The following is a 21364-nucleotide window of genomic DNA, read 5'->3' on the forward strand; positions in this document are numbered from 1 at the left end:
CAGGGCACCTGATGTGCCTAAAACTCAGGTGCTTTCCCAGATGCAGCCCAATGTCTCTTTGCCTTTCCAAAAGGGACCTCCGACTTTCCACCTCCATCAGATGAAGAGCAGATAGGCTTGACGGGGAGAGAATTAAATGAACAGCCCTGCAACACACTTTGAAGATAAAGACGACCAAGTGTTAGAGAGGAAATGCATTACTTTGTGCACATAAATATTTGTCATGGTATTTGTTAGGTGTGGCAGCTCCAAAATAACGACCTGCAGCAGCGGAAGCTTCGAGTAGATCCAAAAGGTTCCTTTGTGGCAAACGAGGGTCATTTGGTGCCTCTGCGGAGTGTGGGAACAGACAGCCTGCAATACCCTGGCAAGTCAGTGCACCCACAGGGAAGCAGATAACTATCATCCACCGCAAAGCGCTGGCTGGCAAAATCATTTTATTTTAAAAAGTTATGGTGCCATTTGCAACTGTCTGCTGTAATTGTTTTACAAAGAAAACAAGCTCAGTCTAGTCTTAACCAGGGGAAAACACAAACATCTACTAATAGAGAAGAAACAAAGTTTAATTTGTTCATGGATCAGTGAAGTCCAAAAACGTGCATTCATTTTGAGTGGACTCTGCCCTTTCTCGGCATTTAAGATTCACGAGGGAGGGCCAGTGGAGCTCACAGACGAAGCCAAGACTCACGATTTGTGTCCACTCCTGGCTGTTCTGACTGCTGCCCCAGGAACAAACAACCCAGAAGCTGAATACATCCATAAATAAATAAGGCTATTTTAAGAGGTAAGTTTATTTTCTTAAAATTTCTCCCCCAAAATCCAAGCAACAAACCCGGGTTATTTATGGTGGTAAAGGTCATGGGCAATAGCATAAGCAGTATTCTCTTTAGGAAAAACATTATAAAAATGCATGGATATAGAGCTAAAATATCACCTGCTGAACAACATGGGCTCTTAAAGAGGGCAAAACAAGGATACTGCAATTTCAATTCTCCTGTCTTTCTGTGCCTCAGGAGGAGATTCTCTTGACTACAAAAGAGAAGCTTTTGTTTAGATACAATGGTAGACGGAAATTTAGAACTACAACCTCTTGTTGGAAGTTAATTGTTTTAGCTTTCTAACATTATTTCAAAACATTGCAAAGGCAAAGGAAGCAAAAAAAAAAAAAGAAAAGAAATCTAATAATCAACAGATTCTGCTTAATGATAATGAAATTACAGTCCTTTAAAAACAACCTAAAAAACCCCCAAAATTACAAACTGTGTTTCATGTGCCGATATATCATGATAAAAGTAGACAGATAATATAATTTAGCAGTGGAATTGCTGATAGTATGTATAGTCTCGGTAAGGAAAGTTTTTGTATAAGCACCTTCATTTCCACATTTAGAAATAGTTCTTCAAAGTTCTTCTGCTGATGTTTCTTTCTGCATAAATCGTTGCCACATTTGTGGGACTCCCTTTTCAGTACCCAGCTTTTCATCTGCTCTGCTCACAATTCAAAAGAACAGTAGCTTTCATCTCCTCCAGTCAAGATCTAAAGCTGATCAATCATATTGTAGAGCTGCAGAGAGAAATTACAAATAATATAACTCGAGAACCAGCTTTACGCTGGTGTGAGCTATTTAAGCATTCACAATTTGAGCGGGTAGGATGGGATAGACTTGGATTCTGCAAATCAAAAGAAAAAAGTGCCAGCAGGCTTATGTTCTACTTAACAAATATTACATTGACAATATCCTCCAACAATACACTTAAATATCACTGGAAGCTGAATTCCTTTCTGTAGAAGATAACACGCAGATTTTGATGGGGCTCTCCATTCGCTTTGGACAGCTGCTTCTATACCATGCGTATGCACATCATGAATCTGTCACTGAAAATTGTCTTGAGAAATTCTAGTTTGCAGTAAACAGTCAGTGGTTCACTGCTGAATTTATCTGAATACAGTAGTCTTCCTGAGTCGCTAATATTAAGTGCCTAAACCTCAGCTTACTGTGTGCACAAAAGATTTCCAAGCAGCTTTGGGGGTTGTCAAGAAGCTAAATATTTGCAGTAACTCTAGGCTGCTGAAACGCTTAGGGCTTTCTTTGCAAAGGTTCAAGCCTTTAAAACATTTTGTGCCCAGCTCCATACCCAAGCAGATGATCTACAGGTAGATCTGATAGATCTATCGGATACCTACAGAGCATCCAGCTCATAACGCTGGCCAGCAGACGGTGATGGGCCATTGCCAAAGCCAGACAACGTGCATGACTTTCTGCGGTATTAGAAGGCAGAAAATAACTCAAGTGGCTCCTCACCCAGCACAACTCACGAGGAGTCGTACCAAGGCAGGTTGGCACTGCTGGAGGCAGGACAGACCAGGGATACGCTGTACGAGGCTTCGGTAATTCCCACTTACACCTCCTCTGGAAGGAGTAAAGTGAGTTTTGAGAAAAGCCGTGACTAGAGAGATGCAAAGCAGCCCCTCTCCATTTCCAAAGCACCCTGCGAGACATGGGGCACAGTGGGGAATACAGATGTGCTATTTGTCTTTTAGGTCACTCACCTCCATTCAGATTCATTAATCCTACACCAAAATGAGTTTGTGCAACACGCAGAGCAGACAAGAGACTCAGGGGTCTGCGACTCCTGCACAGGTCAGAGGTTTGTTTTCAGTTATAATTATCTGAATAAAACTTGACACTTTACAAAATGTGCAGGGAGTATCATTTTCACTTTTCCTAAGTGGTGAAAGAGTGACGTGTACAGAACGAGCAATTCACTTACCATCACATAGATCAGCGGCAGACTCACGAAAGGAACGCGTGAATCTTCAAATTATCCTCCCTCCAACTGGCAGGTGACACTGCTTCCCCCACTGACACCCCTTTCACCCAGCTGTGCCTTTAGACTGGTTTTCTCGGACCCTCCTGAACACCCCCTAGCGTGTGATTTTACATTTCTTCTTAACCCCAATACAAATACAGCAAATCCCCGTTTTGCAGCCACCGCAGACCAAGCTGAAATTGCACCAGCTGTTTGCCACAGGGAGGACTCTAAGACAAAAAGCAACCCCCCGTGTGCACTGCTCTTCTTTGCTCAGGGAACCATTTGATATGAAGACTTGTTTCCTTTAAAAACCGTTCGGATGAGGTTCAGTAGATTAAAGTATCTTCGCTGACAGCAGCCTGGGTAGTTTTTCACAGCATTGTAAATCATTGATGTAAAGAAACAAAACCAAAATGCATTTCCTTCCTTTACAGGAGACATGAACCTTGAAGAGTATTTTGCAAGAACTGGCTATAAAGGTTCCCTCGAAAAACAAGATTTGGAAACCTTAACCGATATATTCCAGCACCACATCCGAGCTGTTCCCTTCGAAAACCTCAGCATCCATTGTGGGGAGAAAATTACTTTGGATTTGGAGCACGTTTATAACAAAATCGTGCGGAGGAAGCGAGGTGGCTGGTGCATGGAAAACAACCAGCTGCTGGGCTGGGTCCTGAAACACCTGGGGTACGACACCAGCTTTCTGGGAGCGTATGTGTTCAATCCACATCAAAACGCGTACGCTAGCATCATGACCCACCTCCTCGTGAAGGTCGTTATTGATGGCAAGGCCTATATTGTTGACGGAGGCTTTGGTGTATCCTATCAGATGTGGCAACCGATGGAGCTCGTGTCGGGGAAAGACCAGCCCCAGGCTCCTGGTGTCTTTCGCTTCACGGAAAAAAACGCCATCTGGTACCTCGAGAAAATGAGACGGAAACAATATATCCCAAATCAAAATTTCTCCAATTCTGACCTTCTGGAGAAAAAAGAGTGTCGGAAAGTTTATATGTTCAGTCTTGAGCCACGGACAGTGGAAGATTTCTGTTTCCAGTGCACGTACCTTCAGACCTCCCCAGATTCCCTCTTTACAAAGAAATCCATCTGCACCCTCCAGACCACTGATGGCTTTAGAGCGCTAATTGGGTGGACACTTACTGAGACCACATACAACTATAAGGAAAATATGGATCTGGTGGAATTTTTAACTCTTCAAGATGAAGAGGTGGAAAAAACCCTCAAAGAGAAATTCGACATAACCTTAGATAGAAAACTTGTCCCAATTAACGACAAAGGATTTTACACAATCTAGATGACCAGAAAAAAACTACAATAATGCCATGTATGTACGGTACCTTCCACTGTCTGCACAGTCACTGCTGTAAGATTATGGGATTCTTTTGCAGGTGACTGAAGAAAAAATAGATTAATACTAGCTTGAAGTGAATTTCAGTCTAGGAAAAATGAGGAATTTAAGACTCTTCAGCCAGGTAGATAGAATTATTTGCTGTGAGATGACTGTAGTTCAATTTTTGGCGCAAAGGTAGGATCTGATTTGAATCTGGATATAAACTTGGGTAATAAATATGCCTAGGGAATTTTGGAGTGCCTATAGCACATAAATAGGAGTATGGGTTATTAATTGTGGGACGCTGCCAACACGTTTTCTATGGTTATTATAGGGAGAAAAGTAATCTATGAGCATTTAGACAATGAAGTACACGTTTAAAACTTCATTTTTCACAAGATCTAACCACTTGCAGCTCATCTCATTTCTCTACCTTTAATATAAGTAAAACAATGTCATCTTCGAAAGGAGCATTAGGAAGCATAATTCTTTTACCGTCAGCCTTGGACAAAAAATAGTAAAAAAATGAAAATTATCATCATGTGCATCCCTTTTGTCATTGCTGCAGAAAATTGCCCAAAGTAATTTTTGGTATGTACGTCATTTCAGCTGACGCAAATTGTATATATTGCAGCATTACTGTGGCTGATGGGCTCTACAGAGATACCTACAAGCTTTGCTTCTGATAAGTAACCATCCTATAAAGGGTGAATGGTGCTTCAACAACACAACTGGCTTAGATTTACTTCTATCCCCAAAGGAGTGGAATTTTTGTATTTTTAGCAGGGCAAGTTATTTGTATAACAAAGGTAGAACAACTCCACTAACTCCACTATACTCTTAATTTTGCCGTCTTTGTTTATAGCAAATATGGGAGCCCATACGGCCATCCTGACTGAGTACCACTTAGCACAGGAGCTTTAGTGTCACAAGTGAGTTCATTCATCTGTATCAAAGTGAAAAAAATCAAGGAGCCAACCAAATCTAAAGCAATCCCTTTCTTTAGAATTATTTCACAATCACGTTTCCCCATTTTTTTTTCCTCATAAAGCCCAAACAAGGAATCCACTGAGAAAAGGGACATAGTCTCAAATGCATCCAAAAAATCGCAGTAACACTAGAAAAACAGCCTTTCTCCCCAGTCTATCATAATCCCGAGTACTGGTCAAATGTTGATTCCTCCCACTGTAGTGTACCTTTTTGCTCAAATACATAATCTGATCATAAATCTCACAAATTCTTTAAGTGTATACCTGAAAATAAATAAAGGAAAATAAAAACATAAAGAGTTGCTGTAAGTACAGCCTCCCCCCACAGCTGCATGACTCCTGTACACATACATGACGTCTGGTCAGTCATGCTATTGATCTGCTGGCCAACTCTTCCCACCACAAAGTTTTTGAACCAAACAGGCCAATATTGAACAAAATTTGACAGCGGTGCTGGAGATGGTAAGTCCTTACAGGTTCGTGGAAAAGGAGCTGGTAGGCTGAGGAGGATGATCTTGGTGATCAGGTCCGGCGTCGCTTCGCCTGGAGCTCTGGGCTGGCCGTGGCACGTGCCAAATCTTCGCCGATGACCAACCCTGGTGGCAGCCGGTGGCCTGGGTGCACTGCACTTGCACAGGGATGAGTAACCAAGGGGCATCCAGGAGGTGATATGGGACACGGAAAGATCTTACTGAGGTGGGAACAGAGTTTTTCCTATAAATAATGGAACCAAGGACTTTGTTCTCTAATTTGTGTTCATATTATTCTCTCGTACTAAGGTCCCTTTATGAGTTTTTACCCCTTTCTAAATGATTGATCAAACCGAGGTATTCCCGAGACCCCCAAGGAACATTATGAGCTTTGAACCTCCATTCTGGCTGACAGAAATTCCCGTCTGCATTCACCCAGGTCACCAGACCATACTGCTCTCTGCAATGAACCAGCTGTTCTGTGGTGCTGCTGCCTCTTGTCTCCAAGACAGCCATTAACACTGCTCATTTTGCCTCCGTACTTCTCCAGAGATGTTCCTGCTGTTCCTCCCAGGTAATTGCTCAGGTTATAGTGTGCAAGGGTTTCTAGGGCAGAGGTCTACAGATTCCTATCAGCATTTTTAACTGTGGCTGCAATGACGGGCTCCACCTTCTGCTATTCAGTTACTAAAAATCTACAGAGCTGCCAACAACCGAAGCTTCACCGTCTCCCTGACTCCACCTGTTGGTAAAGACTCTCGGAGCAGGGTTTTTCCTCTCAATGTGACAATTATAACCAGGTCCTCATTGTGCAGCATCAAATCGCACGAGGAAATGTCAACACGTACAGCCGAGGAATAGTTTCACAGTTTAACTAAAGCTCCCCCAAAGCTGACGAAAGCAGATTATTGAGGTGTGCATGCCAGACCCAAAAATGCCTCAAAGCTTTGAGATGAGAACGGTGTAAAACCAAACAAACCTGAACAAATCCAGAGGCCTCAAGCTGGGTTTCCATTAGCAAGGCATTACTGTAAATGGAGGTGCTCTCTCAGACCGAAAAGAAACAACCAAGTCTTTCAAGCATCAGCTCTCAGAGGAACTTGCATTCACGCGCAGAAGGGAAACGCAGGATGTTTGACATCCTTCACCACCACTGCGCTTTGTTAATGCTCTGAGAAAGGTTTAACGGGAGCCTGAGTTATCGTGCAGTTTTAGTTGTTGACTGTTGTTGAAATGAAGCAGAACAAAAGTTTATAACCCCCCGCCCAGGACTTGTATAATTCCAAATACGATTTACAAGTATGGTATTCTAATTAACAGAAAGATGAGACAATTCCTTTTTAAGTCTGAATGCTGGATTAAGTCCCAGCTGCCCATTATACACACACGTGCACTGCCCGATGGCAACAACAGCCATGCGCTATTGTAAAACTGTATAATAGAGTGTCTTACCAGAAAACAAGACATATAGCACAAGAAACAGTAGATTTAGATTAGATATAAGGAAGAAATTCTTCCCCACGAGGGTGGCGAGGCCCTGGCACAGGCTGCCCAGAGAAGCTGTGGATGCCCCATCCCTGGGAGCGTTCCAGGCCAGGCTGGACGGGGCTCTGAGCAACCCGGCCCAGTGGAAGATGTCCCTGCCAGGGCAGGGGGGTTGGAACCAGATCGTCTTTAAGATCCTTTCCAACCGAAACCATTCTATGATTCTGTGAAACACTATTCAAACTCCACAGCACCACTGAACATCCTGCCCCCTCCCCAAAGAATCAAAGTTTAATCAGCTCATGCATTACTAAAGGGAGGATACATGATGGCTCACTTCAGCTGGACTCTGGTCTTGGACTTTTTAAGATCCAATACTAAGCAGAATAAAAGTAACAAAATGAGAAACATCAGCAAGAAAGATGAAGTTGTTCAATACTTCCATGTTTCCAACATCAGCAGTTATTTCAGAAATAAACACTGTCAGCTTGTCAAAGGGAGAGACAGAACCTTACCTGACAAGAGACTTGCTTAAACTTAACACTGAGAGTTGTCAGTGAGCACCAACTACAACACGCACTTTTGTTCGCTTTAATAGGTACCTTAGTGTAACAGGCACAATCACTTCTGGTGCTTGGTAACTCTTTACCCATTAAATTTATGCAAGTAGCCATTTTCTTTAAGGAAAATGTTTCCTACTTACCCAATTTGCTTTTGTTCTTTAAGAAGAAATGGTTTTCATTCAGAAACGTGACCACGTGGGAAAGCTCTACAGCTTAGGAAGCTGCACAAGAAAATGCATCTGCATTTGAGACTGTGTCAGAGCCAAGAAAGCTTGAATTAATGTGGCTTCGCATTATGAATATTTCACTGCTACACTTAACAGCTCTATCAACAGTAGTTCAAGCACAGATTTTTGTACAGCAGAATGTTTCCTCCCTGGCTAGGAAGCTAGAGCCAGACTTAAAATACATACATAGATATATATATATATGTATTTATAAGGGCGGAAATACAGACGAGTGTTCTAAAAGATCCCATCATAAAACGCCTGCTTGCCACTTTGGACACTTAGAGTACATTTAAATAAATCATGTAGGGCTGATTTTAATTTTGTCTTGCTCATAATACTGCATTATGAACAGTGCTTTTAAAGATGCATTTCACAAACTCCCATGAACTGTGCTAAAAATTAGTAGTTGGTCTTACTGCAGCATTTCAATAGCTCACCTACCCACCAGGCAAATGTGAACAGCAGAGCACCCAGATTTGAAGACAATAAACCAAAATCTACCATTCCATCATAGTTGGTGTTGGGTATGATTAGGAAACACAAGAATCACCCTTTTCCCCCTCCCAAACTCCAAAATCATGGATTTTTTAGAAAGTTCATCCAAGCTCTTACCAGCCACACACCATGCCACTCACATTTCCAGCCATCCCTCAGGAAATTACATGAAATTAAGGTCCAGCGTACCACAGAACACCCTTTAACTGTGCAAAATTACTCCCCATTGGGTTGAACAGAACTCTGCAAAGCGAGAGAGCTCTCTGCATAGAGCCTTGGCAGAGAAAGACTTCACCTGAGCCACTAATAGTTACAAAATTACCCCAAAGCTCCTTTACATGGCACCACTTGAATGTTCTTCAGTCCAGTCTCTCAGGGTGTGCAACTGTCGTGACATCTGGTTATTGGGAGTTCACTAGAACACACTTTCCCCCCTCAACAACCCAGCAGAGCTATGCGGAAATTCTCTCTCCATTGAAGAAATGTGTTCAGATGGAGGTGAATCATTTTCCTACTAATAGGCAACAAAGAATAATGGGATATATTCTGAATTTTTCTTGTGATGACCAACAATAAATCATTTCTTAGCTCAAGTCACATCTTCCATGGGAAGAAAAATGTCTTGCCATCATTAACTTCTTTTCAGCTAGCAATAATATATGATCAGGTTTTAAGTAATTGAACCAGTAGCATTTAATTAGCTCTGAAAAATTATCTCAGATCATGAATCACAGACTTTCCACCTGCATGAGGTCTCCTTACTAGGTTAAAAGTATATTTCTCTTTCCATGTGTGATCCATCTTGAATATCTAATGAGGTGCTCTTGATATATGGATTATAGTTCATATATCACAAGCAAAATACTGCAGACACCCAGTCTTTTTCTTTATATAATTGAGTTTCATGTCTTGCATCAATCAGTTGTTAAAAAAAGAAGAAAAATAAAAGCCTCGTGTGTCCATGACAGAATAGCCACTACTTGCTTCAATTTAACAAATTCCTCTTTCTCCGGAGAGTCAGCATTAAGGATGAGTAACTGAGACATCTAACTGGGGAAAGGAAGCAACCGAAAGAAATATTTCTTGTTGGAAGGCCTTACTTCAGATGGTTCCATTGCATGCTAAACAGAAAAAGTCAGTGCAGCCAACTAATATTTGGGGAGGGGACATCTGTGGCCAGCACAAAACAGGATCACTTCTATCAGACAGTGTTAAACATCACTGTTTAGATTAAATTAGCTAAACCACAATCATTAACCATAAAAATCATTTTTTATTCAGCTTTCAAATATGTTTCTGAAGCCATTATTATGCTTTTATGACAAGACCTAGATAATTATAAGGTTGGATTTTTTTTTTCTGAAAAAGAGACAAGATTGGCAAACGTCTTTTGGAAGACAGAAATTAAGACTCACAATCTGCTCAAGCGTCAAACTGTAAACGTTGCCCAATATCCGGCTTGCTCTATAAAAAAAAAGTTTTACTACAAACCCGTCTATTTTTAAGTAAGCTTTATTAAAAAAAACCCAACAAGATTTATATCTCTGTTCTTTTCCATCTTATTTTCACCACAGCAAAAAAAAAAAAAAAGATAAATGCTTCTGCTGACTTTTTTCAATTGGAAGACAGCAAAGGTTTTCATTTTCATAATAAAAACTGCAATGAAAGCCAAACTGCCTTACTGGATTGGACAAAGCTCATCTCTACTCCAAACAGTGCTTTCAGATGTTATCATAAATTCTAAATAATGTCACTCTCAATTGCATGTGACACTCAATCTAGTTATGCACAACATTTAAAAAGGCTGATGGGATTAGTGCCCCACACATTAAAAGCTGCTGAGAGAGGAAAGGATGTATGACATCCATTATATACACATCCACTTCGAAAAATGTTTGTCATGTGGATGGTGGAAATTCCAATGAGAACAGACTCAGATTTACAAATCTATCTTTCACGTTAAATAGCAAAAACTCCAAACGATCTCCAGTTTGTGGTACTATATTTGGTAGACAACATTTCTATTAGCTCCAGTTGTGCAGTTGACATTAATCCTGAGGTTTTAGGAACTTTTTCTTAGTTTTTTTGCTAGGTATTGTGTTACTATTCACATCCTCTTCAACTTCATCCCGGAGTACACGCTGGTCTCTTTTTCTCAAGAATTTCTTCCCTATTGTTCCTACTAATGTTTCATATCTGTAAAGATAATAAAAAATGTGCAGCTTTTACTAAAATGAGAGAAAACTTCATTGGAGTAAATAATAAATCTAATCAATAACTTAAGTGGTGTAAAAAAAATGGTCATCAGAGGTTTAAGAAATACAGTACTACATGATCACTTATTACATTATATTCATTCTGATAGGTTTGTTAGCAACCTGGAACAAGGAGGGAAGACTTGGATATCAAAGGGCAGAAAACTCCTACAAGGTATTTTACCCCCCAAAGTGATGGAGATTCCACCAAATGCACACCAGAATTCCTGGAAAATCAGTTCTGTGAAGTACCATTTCTGGGGTTTTTTTGTTCGTTTGTTTGCTTTCAGGGTTTATTTTCCCCACACATAATGCAGTAACATATCACATTCCTAGCTAATATTGATTATGTCGTAAAATATAACTTACCTTCTGGCCATTTCTTCATCTGACACATCAGCCTCCATTTTATCATCCTCTTCAATTTCTTCTTCCTTACACCTAGAGTTCATTTGGACCATTAACTTCTGAAAATGAAGTAAGAAATAGCTTAAACGTGAAGCCCTGACACAATGGCAACTATGCTGCAATTCACGGGTTGGAGAAATGCACAAAAGAGTCAAATTTAATATTTATTTGCTGTTCCCAGTCAGCCTAGAGCATACTGTTACAAAAACTCATGAAAAAGGGCAATGTGCCTGCCTCTTGCTAAGCTGAGCTTAGAGTTTGCCTTTGGGAAAAGAGGCAACACAGAGACAGGGTTTTCAGTGAATGGCGCTATTCAAGGGCACGGCAGATATCTTCAGGAGACCAGAGAATTAGAATCTAATTAATTTTTCATTGTGATGTTAGCACATAGCCCTTGCAATGGTTTTGTTAAGAAGGAAAAATGTCTGCAAGGATTTACAATAAACTACAAACAAAAACCATGACACAGTAATATGCCAAGTCACAATGAGAGTAAGTTCAAAATAACTAAAAGAATCCCCTTGCCGAGCCTTTTGTGTACCTCTTGGTCTTTGCACATTCATCCTCTTGCTTCAGTTCAGTGGTAACCTTTTTATTACCATCTCCATATAGTTCTATCACTGTGAATCATGCCAGAAAGGAATGAAAGACTCTCTTGCCCAGAATTTTTACTCTGGAACTTTAAGACCTTACTTACACAAGTAAGTATTGAATAAATAGGGTTGACTGACTGTAGGATTGGACTCTAAATTAAATGGCAGGAGGAAAAGTGAGCTATTGTTTTGGTGAACAGCATGTGGGCCAGTTTCCTCACTTCAGGGAGGGAAAATCTGCAGGAGTCATGCAATTACTGATCATCAACACAAGGAGATGAAAAGCTTCTATTTACCAGATGCTGCATTGATCAACATTTTGGTTCGAATCACGGTTTCCTGTACGCAGGAGGATGAAAGGCCAAACAGCATGCAGTGTGAACACTCAAATCTCCATCCCAAGGGCTTCAATCCTGACCCATGATCACCTCAAACCAGAACATTTAAATGGTACCTCAATTTCGGGATTGAATCCTTTGAAGGACATTCTGCCATAGAGTAGATCCTCACATGGCATAAAGCTCCTCTCTTCTATTATAAAGCTCCTGCATGAAACCCCAAACCCAGCATTAGTCAAATGCCATGCTTTAAAATAATCAAATTAAACCAATGCAAAAAGCATTTGCTGTCTTCCCCCTGCACAAATAAACAAAACCATTGTGTATTTCGAACCACCAACTACTTTCTGAAGCTTAATTGCTCTGATAAATCTTTCAATACAAGGAGCTTGGAGTGCAAAGGAATACTTTTTGCCAGTAAAGCTGTGCCAGTTCCACAAGCAAAATTAGCTCTCCCGACAAAAAGCATTCTTCGCTGGTATGATTCCACCTACATTAATGCTTGTGCCAGAATAAAAATACCACATAAATATCACTCTCCAGGTGGCATTACTATACCAGCAAAAGCTTCTAATTAATTTTTCATTGTGATGTTAGACTTGGCATTAGTTGAGTCTGTCAGGATATAAAACACTGTGTAATTCTCTGTTCAGCAGAGAAAGATTTCCCCCTTCTCCCTCCTTTTTTCCTCTTTTAATGAGCATGGAGCGAGAAAAGAAACATGACCCTGAGGTGTTCATAATACACGCATTAGATAAAAGTACTTCCGTGAATTGTTCCATCTTTCTTTTCCTCACACCTCTTCCCTTATCCTCTTCATCTCCCATGTAAAACAAATTCCTGCGATCATAGGAAGTTAGGCTGAAGAGACCAAGCTCGCTCTCCTACCTCAAGGTAGGATCAGTTAAACATGGACCACGAACAGCAGAGCTCCATCTAACCTGTCCTCAAAAGGCATCCAATGATGAAGAACCCAGCGTTTCTTTAGACAACCTATTCCAGTGCTTCAATAGCCTCTTTGTTAGAAAAATTCTCCTAATGTCCAGCTTGAACCTTCCTTGCTGCAACTGAAGCTCAAATACCTTTTAGCCATATCCACCAACAGTAATGGAAAATAATTTATCAATGAAGTTTTTCAGCTAGTCAATTCCCTGGATCCTAGCTTTTAAAAAATTATCTATGTTCTCCCTCAATGGAATTTTGTCCTTTTTTGAAAGGACAAAAATCAAGCAATTTTTAAAGTAGTTCTCTTTTAGTTAAAACACCTTTCTAAATAGCAGGAATGGACATTTTCTTCCTTATGAGCAAAGCTCTCCTTTATTTTTGCCATTATCTCTCCTATTTCAAAAACAGGATTTGAAGTGAGTTGAACTCAAGAAGACAGAACTGTCCTGAATGGACCTGTGTGACTGGAGCTGAATTTACTAACACAAGGTTTCAAGCTTCTTTTTTCAAATGAAGGAAAAAAGCAGGAATGAATGAATTAGTCCCTGCCTGAAAGAAATTAATTACACGCAGCTAGAAGAAACTGTGACTGAAAGAAAACAACACACACAAGAAAAGAAAGTAGGTCAAACTGCACTAAGCAACCTTGAGAACATCCCTCAAAATAAATAATAAAAAAAGCTGTAATGCCAGTCTGTCACTACTTTTGCTTCTGTTAATTGGTTATTAATAATACTTCTTTTATAGGAAAAAAAATATGTATATCCTATTCCCACTCCGCGACAATTCAATGATGATAAGAAGTACAAAAGGGGACACAAGCTTACTCTTTCTCCTTTAGATCGGGTAAATCAAGATACCAGTGTTCTTCACTAATTATCTTCTTTTCTTCCTCTTCTAGTTGTTTTTTAGTTTGTGAATCCAACCCCCTTTGCATGAACTAAAAAGAAAGACACAAACACACAGCTTAATTTTTTGCATCATTAGTATGCGCTGAACATGCAATAATTACAGGATGACAATCACCCATTACATAATATTTAACAGTTGATAAAAAGTAAATGCTTTTGGTGATTTTTCTCTGGGTTTGGTCTAAGTTCGGGCAAACGGGCAATGAAAAAGTAAACAACTGCTGATCACAACCACCTGCTGGAAGTCAGTCAGCTACATCTGTGCTTCCATACAAAGAAACAGACCTTTCCTGGTTAGTTCTGATGGGTCCAAGCTGTCACAACTCTGTAACTCTGCTAATATTTTCCTAACGTTGAAGTTCTTGCTGCAAATTGGAAACCAACACCACCCATACAAACAGCACTGAGCTAGAGGTGGGTCACACCATGTTGGCCATTGTTGGAAGCATCTATATTTCCAACCATCCTCTTCTTTTCTCAGATTCCACTTAATGAACTGGCTTGTGTTTGTAGCCCTGATGGCTGGATCCTGCCTTTGGAAATGGAAAAAAAAGTAACTGATGCTACGAAAAAAAGTCTTTAGTATCCAGCTGTGCTAGAGGAAGATGTTCCCAGCTCCTAACTTCTGGTGGATGACCCACCAAAGTTCCAGCTAATTTTCCCCAATACAAGGATGTTCCTGTAAATTGGTTTCTTGGTGATAACCTTTGGTAGAGGATGGGAACAGGCAGGTATGGACAGTAACGTCTCACAGCTGGGAGGAAAAGAAGACATGTGTCATGGCCTACGATGACAAACTGCTGTGAACACAAAACTACAGACCAGGTATGTATAAAACATCCATTTTCTTTCCATTTCTCTCCAGTCAGGTGCCTGAAATGAGCGACAATTTTAAGTACCAACGATGTTAACCCATTTCACCAAACACATTGGAAAAAACCAGAACTCTTCCTAAGAATCCCTATATTCTCGCATCCCTCAGAGCTGGGACCTCCCTTACAGTCTACGGAAAGTGTTTCAATAACTGAATCTGTCAGAGATTTACACTTATATCAATGTAGTTCCCAGCTAGCAGCAAATCTACCAGTACAGCTTATACCTGTACAAAAATTGCTTTTTATCGAAGCATAACTCTATGTGCAACACTGCAGAGGAATCTTCTATCAACTAATTTTACCCCTCTTGTTTAATACAGCATCATTTTTGCATTTAGATAAACCTGCAGGCTGACAGGTAACGTGCCAGTGGGGAACACCAGCAGAGACTGGGACATAGTTTAGGTCCCAGCTTATACGGGCTTGGTTGGGGATAAAGCCCAATAAGGCATCACAAAAAACCTGCCTTACTGTGGTTAATTAAAATATACAGGTAATACCGATGTGTAATATATATATTATATACACCCCCACACCTTTTCAGTTTGTACAAAACATCCAAGCAAACCAAACTCCGAAGTAAAAGCCAATATAGGGCCAGTGTCTCACTTTCCATTTTTATTGCTATTTGCATCCATTTGTACAAGATCTTTAATGAAAGAAAAATTGACTTTTGTTTTCTGAGTCAATCCAAAATATGTCAAAGCTTTCCAATTAAAATTACAGTATCTTCTTGAGGAAAATAAGGGAATCTATCATGTGGAAAACCATATTGCTCAAGAAAATTGGTTAGCCAGACAGAAATCTCAATAGGAAAAATTCTGCTACAAGCATCCAATTAAATAATCATTTCACATTACATTTTAAAGATTGTGTTCCTAAAGATTACTACAGGAATAACTAGATAAAAAATATGTGATCATATTTACCTAGAATGTAAACACACATGGATGAATTAAAAATAAACCCATTGTGGTAGATAGAGTATGTAAGTCACTAACTGAGTAGTTATTTGGATTAGTTTCCCCAAGCAATGAGACCTGGATCGAATGATGAAAGATCTAAAAGCATGAGACATCCTTCAACATCAAGAGATGAGCACACGTGGCCCAGCACTTAACTCAAATAGTCTTCACAGCGCAACCGCTGACCACATGTCACCTTTGGGTGCCACTTTACCCACCCGCTGAATCCCTAATACACCTTATCAGTACCTGCAGAAGCAGCTGCTAAAGGATTAATTAAAACATTTGTAAACAATAATCTGCAAAAGGAAAAAACGAAATGCAAGATGTGTGTATGACCTTTTCAAAACCTACTCATCTCTTCAAAGCTGGTTACTACTGCCCGGAGTGCAAACCTGCAAATGTCACAGCAGCAAATTCACAGGCTGGTTCTCCACAGCTTTCCAAGGAAAGAAGCCTAAAAACTGGCTTCTGAAATCTCCAGAGGGTTAATAAACTGGCAGAAAACAGGAGCAGAAACTTCACTTTAAAACAGAGTATTACATAAAATTAAGAAAAAATAACGATGCTGCAATCCAGGTTACAGGAGTCTTACTCTGCCATACACTGCTGGGTAACCAAGCTCAACATCTCCTCCCTTTTGAAAGTAAAGCAAGATGTGTTCTGTTCCTCCTGTGCATGAGTTTTAGTCTTTCATTAGCAGCATCTGTTACCTGGGGTAAATATTCAACCATCTGTAGCACAGTATGCTTTACGTGAAAGACTGAAGTCAGCTAAACTTTTAGTCGGTGTCTGAAATATAGTCCCATATAAATACATGGGGAAAAAATGTTTAAATAAAACACCAAAAGCAAGAAGCCACAAATGCCCTGTCATATTAAGTTGTAAAAATTTAGAGAATATTAAATTATTTTTTTAAATTAACGGCAACTCAGCTTTTACTGGTTGTTTTCCAGCAAGAAAGAGCCATCAATCACAGGAGCACATACTCTACTGAATTAGGTGTTGTAGTACATGACGTGAAGCAGAATCCATTAGCCAGTAAGCGGAGACTAATCTCACATCGGACTTGACATGAGATTCACAATTCCAAGGTAATGGGCACGTCACGATGTCACCAACAGCCCTTGCATTTATGAGCTGGGAAAGGCGGTTAATACTGCCATTCAGGTTGGGTATTTTATTAGACACCAACATGGATAGACAAAAAACCAGACACAATAAAAACAAACAACCAACCAACAATTGGGGTTTTTTTCCAAGATTAAAAGCCCCTCAAGTAAGACAAGCACCATTGATATTTTAATGTCAATGTGTGTGTGTGTGGTGGGGAAAGAAGCCTTATCATTTTTACTCACGATAAGCAACCTAACTGCAGAGAAACCAGGTGGAACGTAAAGACTCTAAAGTGGTGCCCAAAGTTGGCTCTTTTTCGGGCGAGACTTTTGCTGCAGTCACGAAGCTGCTTTCCTGGATCAAACCCTCCAGCACCCTGCAGTTTATAACCCCCTGAGACCTCTTGCCAGTGTTTAAGCAGCTCGATACTGGGTGACAACCCCGGGGTCGCTTCTTGCTGGAAAAGTTGGAAGGGAACAGCCCAGAAAGCTGCAGGCCCGAGCGAAACGCCAACCAAAGCTGAAGATAAATAGATATGTACTGTAAAACGTGCGTTATGGGAGGCAGGAGACACTCGTGTGTCAGAGCAGGACAGACGCTGCCTGGCCAGGTGTTTGACAGGGGAAATGCCCCAAACCAGGCCAGGGTTCCCCGAGATGGTTTGTCCGGGAGACCCCCGGCTCGCAGCGCCGCTCGGCCCCTCCACAGGCCGCTCCACACGCGTCGGGGCCGGCGGCGGCTCCATCCTCCCGCCCCTGGGGCCGCCAGCTCCCCGGCAGCAGCAGCGGGCCCGGCCGCCCTCTCCCCGCCCCACCGCGGACCGGGCCTTCCCCTCCCCTCCTTCCCCGCGCCGCTCCCGGGACCCCGCCGCCGCCCCCGCCTCACCTTCATGCGCAGCAGGTTCTTGGACAGCTTGGTCTTCACCTCCCCGGCCATGGCGGCCGGCGCTGCCCGCAGGCCTCACTGGATCCCCGCGCTTGCGTAGCGCCGCGGCCCCGCACGCCGGAGGAGGAGCGGGAGTGGGCGGCCGCGCGGCTCCACCCTCCGCGTCCGGGGCGCGGCTGCGGGGACAGGCCGCTGCCCACACCCCGGAGGAACACAGGGGCGTGCAGGGGTCGGGGGGGCGCACGGTTGGTGCAAAAACATTTTAAAAAAAACCCAAACAAACAAAACCGAAATACAACCAAACCCCCCCCCCCAAAAAAAAAAACAACAAAAAAACCCAAAACACAACCACAACAAAAAACCCACACCAAAAAACAAACACAAAAAAACCAACCCAAACCAAAACAAACTCATAGAATCATTTCAGTTGGAAGAGACCCTCATGATCATGGAGTCCAACCCTAACCCAACTCTAAACACCTTTTAAACCCTTCCAGGGATGGTGACTCCACCACTGCCCTGGGCAGCCTGTTCCAATGCCCGACAACCCTTCCTGGGAAGAATTTTTTCCTAATATCCAATCTAAACCTCCCCGGGTGCAACTTCAGGCCGTTTCCTCTTGTTCTATCGCTTGTTACTTGGGAGAAGAGAGCAACACCCTCCATGCTCCAACCTCCTTTCAGGTAGTTGTAGACAGCAAGAAGGTCTCAGCCTCCTGTTCTCCAGGATAAACAGCCCAGCTCACTCGACCGTTCCTCTGCGACAACAAAACAAACAGAAAAACTAAACCAACCAAAGAAAAAACCTACCCCCACTTCAACATTCCTGTACAGTCAGTTGTGTGGAGTGAGGGAGGTCGGGTGTGTGAGCAGGAGATAAATCTCAGTATGAAATGGTAGATTAGTAAGGGAACCCGAGATTTCTTATCAACACTGGTGTGTTTTGCAGTGATGCCAGATTACGGTTTCATCCATAATTTTCTGATATTTCAAAGAGAGGAGGAAAGAGAGTATAAAATCTATCTCTCATTGGCATTTGGAGACTGCTTCACTTGTTCAGCTTTCATTTTTTCAAAACAGCACTGGCTTTTACTTGCAAAAAACCCCACAGAATGGTCAAATGTGATTAAAACTAGAAAGCACATAAATTCAAATATATTACAAAAAGCTTCAAAGCTTTCTTAGGCCTGAATTGTGATATTTGAATTCAATCTTGGCAGTGCTTCCTTTGGGCTGCCAGGCTGGGCCTGTGCAGTTGAGGAGGAAATCCTGATAGGAAATTTCCAGCCGACTCCCAGTCACAAGCAGGTACCACAATTTCTGTATATATCCTCATAAATCAGATTTCTGACGCCCATTTTGACGTTCAGCACATAAACCAGGTGATAAAGCAATAAGAGTGAGGGTTTAGTGTTCAAAACTTTAATGAACTGGTTTGCTCCGAAAGACAATCTAGGGAGAAAAGTTCCTGTATATGCAAGATGTAGGTCAAAGCTTGAAGAACTCTGTAAAGATTTATGTTCTAATAGACTCCACAAAAACATATAATGAAGGGCAAAACCTGATTGCAGTGGGAAAGGAGGAGGAAGAATTATCCACGTCCAGGCATCCTTATTATACAGGAAAGCTCAGTGGATTAAAATGGCCACGAACGTAGAATGAAACATGGAGCCACGAGCGCTTCAAGGCAAAGTCATAACCCTGCATAGTAGTGTTTAATTTTCATATAGGCAAGGCACCTTCATTTTCAGGCTCTGTAAATGAGTTGAAGCTGCTCTGAAAGTCAAGGCCCCCACGAGAAAGTCTCTTTGTGACTATGGGTGCTACCCAGCTTTGTTTGGCCCCATCATGTTTAGGTCCTTCTCTGTTCATTTTCTCGTTAACAGCCATCAACCCTTCCCAACAAAAGAAGACTGGGAAGAAATTTGCAGTTCTATGAATACAAATGTGCATCAAAGAATGAATATGTTTGAATCTTAGTGACCAAACCAATAGGGGAAAGCTGTTAATTAATATAATGCCACAGCACAGCCATAATCTCACCATTGTTGGTGTTATTTTCTATTTGCCATGCATTCTAATAATGTATTTGCTTTTTGTTGCAAACTGGAGCCCTGCATTTAATTACGTGGCCTTCTATGTCACTCAGGGCTTTTTCTGAGCAGTTTCAGTTGATTTACAGTCCAGTAATGTACTTGAATGATTACTTCTAAACACGTTGCAGTGCACGGAGCTGTGGTAGTGCCTGGCTTTGCTTGCTGCCCTTTACGAGAGCTGTTCCCGTCCCATCGTCCTGCCCACGGAGCAACCCAGCTCAGCAATTCCCGCATCCCCTTCTCCAGCAACTGCTGCTTTTTACAGCCTGTTTGGATGCAGCCTCTGCACGCACCATCCACCCAATACCTTTGATGTGAAGGAGCGTGATGCCACCAACTCTTTCATCTTTGGGAGCTGAGTCTGATAATTTACAACGCCACGCGGTGTCTAACTGGCAGGGGGACAGTGAAAGGTTTTTTCTTCTAACCACGAGGATTATTCCCAGTGAGCAGGAGCTCAGGATTCACAGCCTGAGCCCCATTGCACCCCACGTCTTCATGCCGCACCAGGAGCTTTCACGGAGATACTGCCGCTGTTTGTCTCGTGTGTCGGCACATCGACTAACAACCTGCCTCCATACAGGCAGGGAGAAGTGTTTTGCAGTAAAGGCAGTACAGGCTGCGGGATGTTTATTTAGAAAAGTGGAGATTGTAAAAAGGCTGCCACAGAATTTGATCTATTTTGGCAGTAAAAAATCTGAAGGAAATTTTTGGATTACATCTCCCATCGCTTGAATGGGATGGGGAGGTTATAGATAACAATCAGCTGTCTCATGGACCAGATTATACTGTCTGGTAAATCTGAAGACACTCCACTGATTATAGGAGAATTTTTTTGTGATTTACTGGTTGTGCTGGAAGTAGAATCCAGCCCTGTAAATACACCTGCTTGTGAGGTGGAGTGATAGTGAGAAGACGAGGTAGGAGAAGAATCAAGGGTCATTGTAAATGACAATTAGACACCTCTCCCACAGCTCTGACAGCTGCACAGCAGCTCCACTTTCAACCTGGAAACCCATTTATTTTTCAAAACAAAAATGCTCAGGCAAATAACTCAGGGGAAAGGAGCTCCATCTCATCAAAGATTGTACATTAAACAAGCAGATAAAAGATTTTTCTTCCTAGAAAATGTGGTCCCTTCTCCCTCTAGTAATTACAGAAGTCAAATCAAAGTTGTCATTAACATTATTTAAGAAGTAATCTCTCTTGGAGCCACAAAAGTGACAGCTGTGAACTCGTTTCGTGCCAATGGGATCTAATTTGAGGGAACTTGTGGGTTACTTTTTCTGTAACCTTTTTATTTATTCATATTCTCACAGTATTGTGATTTTAGCACAACATGGGTGTCTCAAACCTAACACCAGCCTAGCTCGGGCTTGATTTTTTACGAGCCGTCTTTGAATTCTGAAGCAGCTTTTTGCAGCTCTAAAAATACCAGAAGCCTTTTTTTTTTTTTTTCTCCTGCAAATATCAAAATTCTTATAGTATGACAGGTGAGTCATTAATTTGTGTCAAACACCTCCACTATGTTTTAAGTAAGGATATTATGTGTTTTTCTCTATGAATGAGGAGAAGAAAATGAGAA

General features: G+C 41.6%; 2 protein-coding genes across 2 annotated transcripts; one reads left to right on the forward strand and one right to left on the reverse strand.

The window, feature by feature from the left end:
• The first annotated feature begins 3252 nt into the window (after window positions 1–3252).
• On the forward strand, window positions 3253–4125 carry LOC135992162 (arylamine N-acetyltransferase, pineal gland isozyme NAT-10). Its single transcript, XM_065641148.1, has one exon. The coding sequence runs from the start codon at window positions 3253–3255 to the stop codon at window positions 4123–4125; it is 873 nt and encodes a 290-aa protein (XP_065497220.1).
• A 5598-nt stretch (window positions 4126–9723) lies between these two features.
• MPHOSPH6 (M-phase phosphoprotein 6) lies at window positions 9724–17827 on the reverse strand. The gene is made up of 5 exons (XM_065641121.1): window positions 17685–17827; window positions 13760–13872; window positions 12104–12194; window positions 11018–11115; window positions 9724–10589 (listed from the first exon to the last, which is right to left on the reverse strand). Exons 1-5 carry the CDS (start codon window positions 17733–17735, stop codon window positions 10442–10444), a joined length of 501 nt encoding a protein of 166 aa, XP_065497193.1. The 5' UTR covers window positions 17736–17827; the 3' UTR covers window positions 9724–10441.
• Window positions 17828–21364: the final 3537 nt, after the last annotated feature.

Source organism: Caloenas nicobarica, chromosome 9 (assembly GCF_036013445.1).
Source record: "Caloenas nicobarica isolate bCalNic1 chromosome 9, bCalNic1.hap1, whole genome shotgun sequence".
In the NCBI taxonomy this organism is placed as follows: domain Eukaryota; kingdom Metazoa; phylum Chordata; class Aves; order Columbiformes; family Columbidae; genus Caloenas; species Caloenas nicobarica.

Coding starts and splice junctions, on each gene's coding strand:
- LOC135992162 (XM_065641148.1), top strand. CDS start 3,253: ATGAACCTTGAAGAGTATTTTGCAAGAACTGGCTATAAAGGTTCCCTC.
- MPHOSPH6 (XM_065641121.1), bottom strand. CDS start 17,735: ATGGCCGGGGAGGTGAAGACCAAGCTGTCCAAGAACCTGCTGCGCATG. Junction 13,873..17,684: donor AGAACCTGCTGCGCATGAAG/GTGAGGCGGGGG, acceptor CTTTCTTTTTAG/TTCATGCAAAGGGGGTTGGA. Junction 10,590..11,017: donor GATGAAGAAATGGCCAGAAG/GTAAGTTATATT, acceptor TTATCTTTACAG/ATATGAAACATTAGTAGGAA.